Raw genomic sequence first — 13,432 nt, 5'->3', positions numbered from 1 at the left:
CTCAACTGAACAAGCCTTTGCTAAAGGGGGTGTGGCTGTATATAGATCCAGTCAGACATTTCAGTGGACATCAGGATTGGAAATGCATTTATCCAGGACGAATTGGTGGAAAGTTGTTGTCTGATGATTTGAACGAACTTCAACTGCACAGAAAGCCAAGAAGGTTTTTGTGAAATTTGTATGAACAGGAGAAATGCCTATAAGGGACAAAGATGAACTGAAGGAAGAATGACTTCAAGGGCAAAACCATGGAAGCAGAGGTCTAGACTGAAGAGATCTCTTCGAACCAAGGAGTGGGTACACCCATGTGTGTGGAAAGGGCAGATCCACTTGAGCTCTTGGTGGGGGCAAGCCTTGCACCCCATTGTTCAGGGAGAGTGCCACCACCCTAATGCTCTGAGATTGTGGGTTTGTGCCCTGGCATTTGCGGACAGCCTGGCTGCCATTCCAGTGATCAGAGGGGGTGTGGCCTTCAACCCAGTGGTCAAGGAGCCCATGGCCACTGTGCAAGTGCCTGGAAGGGATGGGGCTGCTGCTCCATTAGGTCCGGAGGACAAAGACTCCACCTCAGATGGCTCTCAGACCTCAAGACCTAATGGAATTTGCCCTGCTTGGTTTTAAACTTGTTTAGGACCCATGACTCCTGTTTTCCTTCCAATTTCTCTCTCTGGAATGGGAATGTTTATTCTATGCCTGTCCCACCATTGTATATTGGAAGCAGATAACTTGTCTTTTAGGTTTTCCAGGTCTAACAGAAAGAGGAATTTTGCCCCAGGATGGACCACATACATAATTGATTTTGATGAGACTTTGTACTTACTGAAATGACTTAAGGCCTTGGGGATGTTTTCATGGAATTAATATATTTTGCATGTGGGAAGAACACATCTTTTGGGGTCCAGAGGGCAGACCACTGGGACTTGAATCATGTCCCCCACAAAAGGCATATTTAGGTCCCAATCTCTGGTCCTTTGGGTGTGAGCCCATTTTTAAATAGAACCTTTATAGACGTTATTAGTTAGGTGTGCCCAGACTGAATGAGAGTGGGCCTTAATTCAGTAAGGCTGAAGTCTTTATAAGCAAAGGAAATTATGCACAGAAAGAGAAACCACAAGAAGCTAGAAGCCAGAAGAAGAAGGAGAGGAAATTGCCATGTGATGCAAAGCCAAGGAACCCCAAGTATTGTTGGCAGGCAACTGGAGAATACCAGTCTTCAGGAAGAAAGCATTGCCTTGCTAACATATCAATTTTGGACTTCTCTTAGCCTCAAAACTATGAGACAGTAAATTCTCATGGTTTAAGCCAACCCATTGTTTGGTATTTGTTTTGGCCCAGCTGAGAAACTAACACATAGACTAACTCAGCTGCCAAGGAAAAGTAGCAGAAGGATCCCTATGTAAATTTATTTGGGAGAGGAGGAAAGAGTGAGGGTCTACCAGGGACCTGTTTTCAATGTAAAGTAGCAAGCAGCAGTACAGAAGAGTATGACAGAAGCCTAATTGTGAGAGCCATAGGAAACAGCAGAAGTGAAGAAAAGAGATTGAGGAAGGAGGCTTAGGCATTCGAAAGTGGCCCTACTGGGCTCCCCCTGCCCAGGCCCATGATGCTCTTACTACTGAAGGCAGAGGTTCTGAGCGTGCTGGAGGGCAGCTCCATATCTGACAGCATCTCAGCCTTCCTTGAAGCTGTTCTAGGGCTTGAAATTTTTCCTGTTCCTTTCTGAATTCCTCCAGTTTTTATCATCTCTTAGCATAATGAATTTCATAAAGCAACTGCCTGTATCCTGGAAAAAAAGTGAACTTGAATGTAAATGGCTTGACTCTCTCCTCTCCAAAGTAGAAGGTGAAATCTGGCAAACGTGAAGAGGAGATTTTACAAAATAGTTTATAAATCTGTATTGTTAAGGGATTTTACAACTGTAGTGTGGTCCTTTAATTCTCTCTGATCTATGTTCAAAATTCAGACCACGTCTGTTTTCATTTAAAAAAAAAAAAAAAATAACTTTCTCCTTTGTTTCTCTTTCTTTTTCTCAGAAGGACCATGTCTCATACATTCCATGAATGGGGACCTGTTAAGGACCTTGGAGGGTCCTGAAAACTGCCTGAAACCAAAACTCATTCAGGCTTCAAGAGAGGGTCATTGTGTCATATTCTATGAAAATGGCTACTTCTGTACCTTCAGTGTGAATGGAAAACTCCAGGCCACTATGGAAACAGATGATAATATAAGGGTGAGTACCCTGTAGAATTTTCAGCATTCTAGATTTTTACCTCCAAGTGTAGAGAGCAAGGAGAGAGAGGATTCACTAAAGAACCTCAGTTTTTGAGTTGCTGAAGTCCTCTCTTTGCCAAAAGAAAGTCACCAGGTAGCGCTTCGACAAGGCTTATACATACATGCCACAGACCTCAGCATTAGCATTGTCTCAACTGTGCTGACCACACTGCTCAGCCAGAGTGCTTGGTGTATGAGATCACTAAGCAGAGCCAAGGATGGTACTTCAGCAGAAGAGGTTTTCTTAAGGCCTGTGAAGCCATTCTAGGTGGCTCTCAGTGGCACTGCTATTTTTTGTTTTTTATGTAAGGAAGTTCACTGCACATGGCTGTTTTCTGAGTACCACAGATTGCTAAGATAGTACCTAAGGTCTCACGTAAAACAAATGAATAGGTTGTTGTTGGGAGCCACAGGTTCTATGGTTATTTAGGATCAGCATCTAATCTCAGACTTCACGTCTTCGCAGATAACAAGACTAAAACTTGCCAATTTAAGGGAACTGGGCTTCAGATTATGATGTGAATTAGGCACACACATTTCAATATACAAGAAATGGCAGTGCCAGTGAACCTTCCAGGGTATCGCATCATTTTCAGGACAGGGCTCCCCAAGGGTTAGAGGTTGAGGAGAAGAAGAAGAGCTGTTCTTTTGAGAGGCTACTTTTTTTAAGGTCCTTTTTTTTTTTTTCTTTCACCTCCAAGCTACCCGGTACAGGTTAAGGTAAAATGAAGCTGTGGTTCTCTTGTCATTTTCTGAAATGGGGAAGGAACCCAGAGGGGAAGAGGGCCACAGAGGCCTCTGCCCTCTGAGTGTCGCTTTTTGATGGTTCTGGAGTTTTTACTCATTGTTATTCCTGATCCTGGGTTGCTCTGATGACATAAGTTCTTCCAGTTTCCCAGATCTGTCTGATCACCCTCTTCTCCCAAGTAAATACTGGGGTCAGGAAGCATTAGGAAACAAAAACGCCAAATATAGATCACACTGATCAAATCAAGAGCCCCTGCTGCTTCTCTATCCTAGGATTGATTTCGTAATTCAATAAACTGCTTCCATTTTTTCTCTCTCACCATGTGTCTCCACTGCATTTTGCCTGCCTCCACTGCAAAGGCCTACACACAGATACATTCACACTCTTATTTTATTTTTCCCTTCCTTCCCATAATACTTCATTTAAACCAAGTATACATCAGAGGATTTTCCTTTCCTCTTTTCTTTACAATAACAATGGTGATAATCTGTCACTTTCAGTTGCGATTATATTGTCAGATGCACTAATAAATCTGTAAAATAATTTGAAATCCCTTGCTGGCTGAAACAATTTCTGTGACATTTCAGTTAGTACCAAAGGATCTGGGCAGTTCCTTGAGGCAGTGGTGGGGAGGGCTTTCTGCAGACTGTTCGACACACATGCTTTTCCTCTCTGCCCTATAGCCGTTGTTTTTTCCCTCTGTAATATCTCCCACTGGATTTCAGGCTTAAACAATCCATTGCCTTTTCCCCAGCACTCCTGCACTTTATCATACTAACTTGCAAGTGGTGACTGTGTGATTAAAGTGAGCTTGCCTAAAATGAGCACTACCTGCCACAGCTCCAGGGACAGACACTTTCACAGCTAACTGCCCTGGGAAGGAAGGAAGGAAACCATAGGTTCGGAATACGAGACATCACAGAGCAAAAATCTCAGGTTCCATCCGCAGTCCAAGCCTGTATAAGGAGAGGCAACCATAAACAAATTAGTCATCAGCTCAGACCAGAAATCAAGTTTCTTTGAAATACCAAAAACCCTGCAGGCGGGCGCCTGGGGAATCTCTGTGCTAATCAAGACTTCCCACCTGTTTTTATTTTAAATACTAGATCGTTCAGTGGCATTTTGGTTAACAGCATATCATAGTACATCAGCTATGCAATGTTTAGATGTCTTAATGAATAACTTAAACTTAAGTAGGCAGTTTGCACAGAGCAGCAAAGTTATTTTTTCCTAAAGGCTAACCACGATTTCACCCATAGGAATTCATTTATTTTCTTTTCCTAAAGCTATGTTTTGGGATGTGGTTGTCCCCTGCAGACTACTGTACCTCTGTAAAAACCAGTGCAGCTATGGTGTTGTCCAACTCAGGGTTCCAGAGGGTGAGGGTAACATGTCTGTGGGGCCCTCTTAAAGTCTCCAGTCACAACCCAACTGGATTCTTTGAGGCATGTTAGAATTAAGAACTATGCGAATGCATGTTTGGGCGGAAGATTATAGGGTGCTGGTTAGTAAGTGCTACCCTGGCTTTTGCCTCCAGAGGAATGGGACAGGTTCTTCACAAGAAAAGCCAACAAATATTCTTTTCACCTTGGTAGGCATCTGGCTAATTAAAATGTTTTGGATGCTGATAAATATATAGTCCTAAGAGTCCAGGCTTTATTTAATTCCAGACAGAAATACGATTAGGGATTCTTTAATAGAACAAAGAGTTAAAGATTAATGTTTTTAATTTGTTTTAATATAGCATTTATCCAGTAAAAAGCCTCAAGTATAAAACTCAAGTGAACCACAACCATAAGGTTAATGGATTTTCATCAGCTGAATTTTATAAGTGTACCAAACAATTATTTGTCATAGTCTTCATTGCAATTCCCAGCTACCCCCTAGAGATCGCCATTTGTGAAATTAATGGGGAATAAGGATATTGATTTTTACTTATATTGAAAAATCTTAATATTTGTACTTGATTAATAAGATTTAGAGAATACTTCTTACATGTAACTATCTTCCACACTTCGGTTTTTATTTCTTAGATGTATTTTTTGTTTTCCTGAGAATAAGCGTATTTAAGAGGCCGATAAAAGTTGGCAATTAAAAATTAATGTGGGAGATTCAAGATGGAGGATTAGGAGAGACAGAAAAATTCTCTGCCATGGAAAACACCAGATAAAAGACAGACAGTGCTCCAGAATAGCAGTTCCAGGGTTCCACTGACTGCGCAGAGACTTACATATCCGTAGTGACTGAGCACTTGTAGAAACTGAGAGACTGCGTTTGGAGTGGTGTAAGTGTTTGATCTGGAGAGCCACTGGGGAAATGGCAGCTGGACTCACGCTGCAGTGGGGAGAAACTTAGAGAATGTGTTTGGAGGCAGGTTGGAGTGGCACCCAGGGAGTGGCCTGGAAGCCAGCAGCGAGAGCCACAGTAGATCGTGGTGAGGCGTGCCTTCCATGCTCTGGGCACCTGCCTCAGTATCTAGCACAGGTGATAGCCCTTTGCACACCCACAGCTGAAGGCTCCTGAGCCAGGGACAAGCGGCTGCAGCAGGCAGACGATTGCAGAAGTAGGTAACTTCCATGCCCCATGCAGCTATCTTTGTAGGAGGCTGGGAGACACCCCTTCCTAGTGCCACGGCGGAATACTTCCTTAAGCAAATTCAGGGTTTGGCTGGCTTCTGACGGCGCACACTCCTCCTCCGCAAAAGCCTGCAGGGTGCACAGCCTAGAGGCAGGGTCGCCGCACGGCAGTGCCAGGGGCCCTATGCCAAGCCCAGGGACTTGGGGGCCCACGGCAGAGAGTGACTGTGAGGAGTCTGAGCTGAAGGGTTGGATGTGTACTGCAGCTCCAAGGTATTCCAGCTGCAGCTCCGGGAACAGCTGGGAGTACTGGGTCTTAAAACCCTCTTCCCTGCCTAACTGTACAGGGCATGCTCCCCACCCACAGGGCTGGTGGTCCCCACCGCACACAGAAAATTGGTGCACTGATTGATTGGATATTCACATGGTTTGGACCCCCACTCACTGCTAAACAAAGTTAGGGAGAACTGGATTGAGGGTAAGAGGTGGTTCGGGAGTGCTGTCTGCTGGTAGGTCAGGGAAAGTGCACTGCACCAAGCGGTAGGTCTATCAAATTATAGATAATTGTTTAAATAAGCCTGCATATCCTAAAAGAACCCTATCAAGTTATAAGCAAATGCCAAGAGGCCAAAAACAACAGAAAATTTTAAAGCATATGAAGAAACTAGAAGATATGGATAACACAAATGCCCAAAATTAAAGATCAGAGGAGATCAGAACTTGGAGAAATTAATCAAAGAAGTAATCACAAACACCAATACCATGGCTCAGGATATAAAGGACATCAAGAAGACACTAGAAGAGCATAAAGAAGAATTTGCAAGAGCAAATTTAAAAATAGAGGCTCTTATGGAAATAAAAGAAACTGTTGATCAAATTAAAAAGATTCTTGATACACATAGCACCAGATTAGAAGAAGCAGAGGAATGAATAAGCGAACTTGAAGAAAGAAGTTTGGAAAGTGAAAGCACAAAAGAATGAATGGTGAAAAAAATAAAAAAAATTTGTAATGGTTCTCAGGGATAGGATGGACAACAAGAAGTGCACAAATATAAGAGTCATTGGTGTTCCAGAAGGGGAAGAGAAGGGTAAAGGGCTAGGAAGAGTATGCAAAGACATGGTTGGGGAGAACTACCCAACCTTCTAACAATATATATATACGCAAATCATAGATGCCCAACAAATTCCAAACAGAATAAATCTAAATAAACCCACTCAGAGACATATTTTGATCAGATTGTCAAATGCTGAAGAGAAGGAGCAAGTTCTGAAAGCAGCAAGAGAGAAGCAATTCACCAATACAAGGGAAACAACATAAGACTAAGTTGTGACTACTCAGCAGCCACCATGGAGGTGAGAAGGCAGTGGTATGACATATTTAAAATTCTGAAAGAAAAAAATTGCCAACCAAGAATTCTTTATCCAGAAAAGCTCTCCTTCAAATTTGAATTTCAATAAATTTAAAAAGATTGAAACTATTCAAAGCACCTTTTCTGATCACAATGGACTACAACTACAAGTCAATAACCATCAAAGATTTAGAACATTCACAAATATCTGGAAGCTAAACAACACACTCCTAAAGAATCCGTGGGTTAAAAAAGAAATAGGAAGAGAAATTGTTAAATATCTAGAGATGAAGGAAAACGAGAGAACGGCATAACAAAACTTGTGGGATGCAGTGAAGGCAGTATTGAGGGGGGAATTTATAGCTCTAAATGCATACATTAAAAAGGAAGAAAGAGTTAAAACCAAAGAACTAATGGAACAACTGAAGTAGCCAGAAAATGAACAGCAAACTAATCCTAAACCAAGTAGAAGAAAAGAAATAACAAGGACTAAAGCAGAAATAAATGATATAGAGAACAAAAATAGAATAAATAAAACAAAAAGTTAGTTCTTTGAGATCAACAAGATTGACAACCCCTTAGCTAGACTGACAAAATAAAAAAGAGAGAAGACCCAAATAAGCAAAATAATAAAAGAGAGAGGAGACATTACTGCAGATCCCAAAGAAATTTAAAAAATCATAAGGGGATACTATGAACAACTGTATGCCAACAAACTAGATAATGTAGAGGAAATGGACAGTTTCCTGGAAACAACCTAGACTGTCCAGAGAAGAAATAGAAGCAAAGAGATCCAATCAGTCATCAAAAAGCTTCCCACAAATAAATGCCCAGGGCCAGATGGCTTCACAGGGGAATTCTAACAAACTTTCCAAAAAGAACTGACAGCAATCTTGCTTAAACTCTTTCAAAAAACTGAAGAAAATGGAACACTACCTAACTCATTTTATGAAGCTAACATCACTCTAATACCAAAACCAGGTAAAGATGCTACAAAAAAGGAAAACTACTTGCCAATCTCCCTCAGGAATATAGACACAAAAATTCTCAACAAAACACTTGCCAATTGAATCCAAAGACACATTTTAAAAAATCATACACCATGACCTAGTGGGGTTCATTCCAGACATGCAAGGATGGTTCAACATAAGAAAATCAATCAATGAAATACAATAAATTAACAAATCAAAAGGGAAAAATCAGATGATCATCTCAGTAGATGCTGAAAAAGCATTCAACAAAATCCACCATCATTTTTTGAAAAAAAAAAAAAAAAAAACACTTCAAAAGGTAGGAATTGAAGGAAACTTCCTGAATATGATAAAGGACATATATGAAAAACCCACAGCTGGCATAGTACTCAATGGTGAGAGACTGAAAACCTTCCCTGTAAGATCAGGAATGAGACAAGGATGCCCGCTGTCACCACTATTATTCAACATTGTGTTAGAAGTGCTAACCAGGGCAATCTGGCAAGACAAAGAAATAAAAGGCATCCAAATTGGAAAGGAAGAAGTAAACTGTCATTATTTGCAGATGATATGATCTTATATTTGGAAAACCCTGAGAAATCAATGACACAGCTACTTGAGCTAATAAAATTAGCAAAGTAGCAGGATACAAGATTAATGCACATAAGTCATTAATGTTCCTATACACTAGAAATAACCTAACTGAAGAGACACTCAAGAAAAAGATTCCATTCTCAATAGCAACTAAAAAAATCAAGTACCTAGGAATAATCTTAAACAAGGATGTAAAAAACATAGACGTAGAAAATTACATAACTTTACTAAAAGAAATAGAAGGGGACCTAAAAAGATGGAAAAATATTCCATGTTCATGGATAGGAAGGCTAAACGTTATTAAGATGTTAATTCTACCAAACTCACCTACAGATTCCATGCAATTCCAATCAAAATTCCAATAACCTACTTTGCAGACTTGGAAAAGCTAGTTATCAAATTTATTTGTAAGGGAAAGATGCCTTAAATTGCTAAAGACATTCTAAAAAAGAAAAATGAAGTGGGAAGACTTATATTTCCCGACTTTGAAGCTCACTGTAAAGCCACTTGTCAAAACAGCATGGTACTGGCACAAAGATACACATACTGATCAATGGAATTGAATTGAGAATTCGGAAACAGACCCCCATATCTACGGTCAATTGATCTTTGATAAGACCTCCAAACCCACTGAACTGAGACATAACAGTCTCTTCAACAAATGGGGCTAGGAGACCTGTATATCCATATCCGAAAGAATGAAAGAGGACCCCTACCTCATACCATACACAAAAATTTACTCAAAGTGGATTAAAGACATCAATAGAAGAGACAGTACCATAAAACCCCTGGAAGAAAATGTAGGAAAACATCTTCAAGACCTTGTATTAGGAGGTTGCTTCTTAGACCTTACACCCAAAGCACAAGCAACAAAAGAAAAAATAGATAAATGGGAACTCCTCAAAATTAAAAGCTTCTGTACCTCAAAGAAATTTGTCAAAAAGGTGAAGAGGCAACCAACTCAATGAGAAAAAATATTTGGAAACCACGTATCTGACAAAAAAACTGATATCTTGCACATATAAAGAAATCCTACAACTCAATGACAATAGTACAGACAGCCCACTTATAAAATGGGTAAAAGACATTTCACTGAAGAGGAACTACAAATGGCTATGAAACACATGAAGAAATGTTCATCTTCACTAGCTATTAGGGTGATGAAAATTAAGACCACAATGAGATACCATCTCACACCAATTAGAATGGCTGTCATTAAACAAATAGGAAACTACAAATGCTGGAGAAGATGTGGAGAAATTGGAAGTCATTCATTGTTGGTGGGACTGTATAATGGTACAGCCACTCTGGAGGACAATCTGGCATTTCCTTAGAAAACTAGATATCGAGTTACCCTTCGATCCACCAATTTCACTTCTCGGTATATACCCAGAAGATCTGAAAGCAGTGACATGAAGAGATATTTGCACACCGATGTTCATAGTGACATTATTCACAATTGCCAAGAAATGGAAACAATCCAAATGTCCTTCAACAGATGAGTGGATAAACAAAATGTGGCATATACATACAATAGAATACTATGCAGCAGTAAGAAGGAACAAGGTCATAAAACATATGACAACATGGATGAAAGATATAATGCTGAGTGAAATAAGCCAGACACAAAAAGAGCGATATTGTATATTACCACTAATGTGAACTCTGTGAAAAATGTAAAATAAATATTTTGTATGGTAGGGGACCTAGAGATAGACAGCAACTAGTGAAGAAGGAATGATAATCTAATAACAGATAAGCTGTTGAGGGTAATCTCAATGTTGTTGGAATGCTCAGGAACGACTATGGTTTGCAAATTATCTTGGGTATGGTCGGAACACGTTGGAAGCAATGTAGTTATTTTAGGTTGTTTTTCTTATTCCTTTGTTTTGTTAAGGTTTAATATTCTTGGGGTATGGTAGGGACATGTTGGAAGCAATGCAGTTATTGTAGGTTGTTTTTCTTCATCCTTTGTTTTTTTTAATTTTTTATAAATTAAAAAAGCTATTGCATTTTTAAAAATTAGCTTCAATGTAGTTATTTTAGGCTATTTGGTTTTTCTTATGCCTTTGGTTATGGTTTGTTAATTTTCTTGGGGTATGGCAGGAACGTGTTGGAAGCAAAGTATTTATTTTAGGTTGTTTTTTTATTTCTTTGCTTTGTTTTGTTTGAAATGTTTTTTGTTTTTTAATTTTTTGATAAAGTTAAAATTTTAAACAATTTTTTAAAAAGTGAATGTGAATTGACTGGCTACGAGACATTCCTTACTTGGATATGATTTTTTTAAAGTTTTTTCAAAGGGAAATAAAGACTTAAGACAACTATAAACCATGAATGCAGAACAGTGTAAAAACAGTTTTCAGAAATAAGACTTTTTTCCCCCTGGCTTGCCAGCACAATCTGTATTACTATGTTCACTGCAGCCAGGTGGATTTAAGATTACAGATGTTTGCAGTGAGTTTTAGAGTTGCCATTATCACCCAGGTAAAGAAAGGGATTTGTATCTTATTATAAGCTGTGAAAAGGAGACTTGAGAGGAGGGAGAGGAAGAGAGGAAGGAGTAATGGGATGGACTTTTGGAGTAGGGAGGGACCATTTATATCAGAGGTCAGCAAACTTTTTTGGAAAGTAACGGTGTAAATAGTTTAAACTTTGTGGGCCATATCATCTGTTGCAACAACTCTTGAAAGTAGTCATAAATGAATGGGAATGGCTGTGTTCTGATAAAATTTTATTAATGGGCACTGAAATTTGAAATTCAAACAATTTTCACATACCGCATAGAATTGTTCTTCTTTTGATTTATTTTTTTCCCCAACCCCTTAAAAATGTTAAAACAAGCAGTGGCCTGGATTTGACCCCTGGGCTTTTGTTTGCTCCTCACTCCCACCCCACCCCCACGTTATATGACTGAAGAGCCAATTCAGTGTCTGAACTGCCCGGAAAGGACAGGCTGCTGTTCTGGCAGACTAGTAGACAGGCTGGGGCACAGAAAGTCCTGGGGAAAGAAGGAAATGCCTGCTGGGGTTTAACCCACTCCAGGAGTTGTGGTTTTCTACAAAGTCATCTTCACAACTGCTCTAAAAAAAACCCAGACCTGGCGTAAACACTAAAGCTGTTGGTCTGCTACCTTAGCATCACAGCCCAAAGGCAGCATAGCATGGGGACAGCTAAGACCGTCTGCCAAGCCATGGTTCCAAACAGGCTCAGCATTTCCAACACACAACCAAAGAGATGGGCAGGAGGCTCCCCGACTTATAGTGCTGGTCCCATCCAAAACATGCACCATTCAAGTAGCATTCAGAGATCTGGAAAAGTTTGCCACCTCATCTTTACAGAACAAAAACAAAACAAAACAACTCAAGCCTAACTTTCTCCATCTGATTTTTGAAAAATGGCAGGTCTTGTACAAGTCAGGTTTTCCTGCAAATTCCTGAGCAATGCGCACACGCTCGCTCTCCTCTCAGCCCTGCACTACAATAGCTGGAATCGTGTAGGAATTAATCCACCACAGGGTGGGACCTAGAGTTGTCCTAGAGCCACACCACGCTGAACGTTGCTGTGTCTCGTAGGCCATCCAGCTGAGCCGGGATGGGCAGTACCTGCTCACAGGAGGAGACAATGGTGTGGTGATGGTCTGGCAGGTGTCCAACCTCAAGCAGCTCTTTGCCTATCCTGGCTGCGATGCCGGAATCCGGGCCATGTCCCTGTCTTACGACCAAAGGTAAGACTGGAAACATGGGCTACTAATAGTGTTATTAAAAACCATGGAGGAGATTTATTTAATGGGCTGACCGATGAGCTGGGTTGTGGGTCACCTGGGCCATCAGAAAGGCCAATGACTTGTTTGGGTTTCCAAGACCTTTTTAATAGTGTGATTTTTCTCTGAGATAGCATTGCTACTCTTGGACAAAGCTGGGGTTCTCCAATAATGCACAAGATTTGAGTAATAAAGGCTCTATTTACATTGCTATAAAGCTTTAAATTTCCTTTATGTACTTTAAAAAGAAAATTTAAGAGCTGTAAGCATGTTTAATGCAAACTGCCCTTATTTCTGCCCCTGAGGACTCAGCTGGCAGATCTGGCTTATTTCCTAAAATGTCCCCAGTGGTGAATTATGGAGGGGTGGGGGTGGGGGGTGTTCATCTTTGCCTGGCACCTTATTTCCTCTTAATACACGGTCACCCATTTTAGTTCCTGATTCTGATATGAGATACCAGGACAGACAAATGCCCAGGGCTGATTGTAACCAAGCCATGTGGAGGATGCTCTAAGAAAATGGGCTCTGCCTTAGAGCAGCCAATTGCCCGTCTTCCACTGTCTTTGCCCCTGCTGCCACCTCCTCAGAGACAGGAGAGCAAGCAACAGTAGCAGCTTCCTTCTTCAGTGGTCATTTCAGTGAGTCACTGTGTTATGAAGACTAGGCCCTTATCCAGACCATGACAGAGAGAATGTTCTTCTGTTCCATGCCCCAAATAATGGTCAACACTCAGCTTTGTTAACACTCAGCTTTGTTACTCTTCTTCAATTATGTACCTGTACATAAGTTAATATCTCTGTCACTTACCCTCCACAAGCAGTTACTTCGAGGTTGTAATTTTTTCCTTTGATTCCAATGCCTAATACAAAGGATAGGCCACTCCAGGCCAGCCCATCCCCTTAGAAGTTATTAAGTCTGTTCAAGTATTTCCTGCACATACAGGGTGTACTTGTTCTTTCAATGAAAAAGCAAGCTGCAGCTTGGATTCCGGTTGAGTATCAGGATAGAGGCAGCACTCGGGGCTTTCGTGGGGCTGCATTTTCATCATCAAAAACCACACTTGAGTTCTCACAAATTGCAGGTTTTCCTGCCATCTTCTGTAGTTACCATGTGGATTCGGGGAGAGCAGTTCTTTCTTTAGTAACAGGCCCCACGGAAACAAA

The 13,432-nt window shown here is 40.7% G+C and overlaps 1 protein-coding gene and 1 long non-coding RNA gene across 4 annotated transcripts in view; one reads left to right on the top strand and one right to left on the bottom strand.

Annotated features, from left to right (window-relative positions):
• Positions 1 to 13,432, bottom strand: part of LOC119529925 — a 41,256-nt gene that overhangs the window by 23,671 nt on the left and 4,153 nt on the right. The window lies entirely within an intron of this gene.
• LRBA (LPS responsive beige-like anchor protein) overlaps positions 1 to 13,432 on the top strand; it is a 1,009,660-nt gene that overhangs the window by 995,088 nt on the left and 1,140 nt on the right. For all 3 annotated transcript variants that reach the window (XM_037830797.1, XM_037830798.1, XM_037830799.1), the window contains 2 exons: positions 2,034 to 2,230; positions 12,082 to 12,233. In XM_037830797.1, coding sequence (XP_037686725.1) covers positions 2,034 to 2,230; positions 12,082 to 12,233 — 349 coding nt within the window. The remainder of the gene's footprint in view (positions 1 to 2,033; positions 2,231 to 12,081; positions 12,234 to 13,432) is intronic.

This window comes from Choloepus didactylus, chromosome 3 (genome assembly GCF_015220235.1).
Source record: "Choloepus didactylus isolate mChoDid1 chromosome 3, mChoDid1.pri, whole genome shotgun sequence".
Taxonomy (NCBI): Eukaryota; Metazoa; Chordata; class Mammalia; order Pilosa; family Megalonychidae; genus Choloepus; species Choloepus didactylus.
The sequence above is the reverse complement of the archived record's forward strand: the minus strand, read 5'-3'. Positions and strand labels throughout refer to the sequence as shown.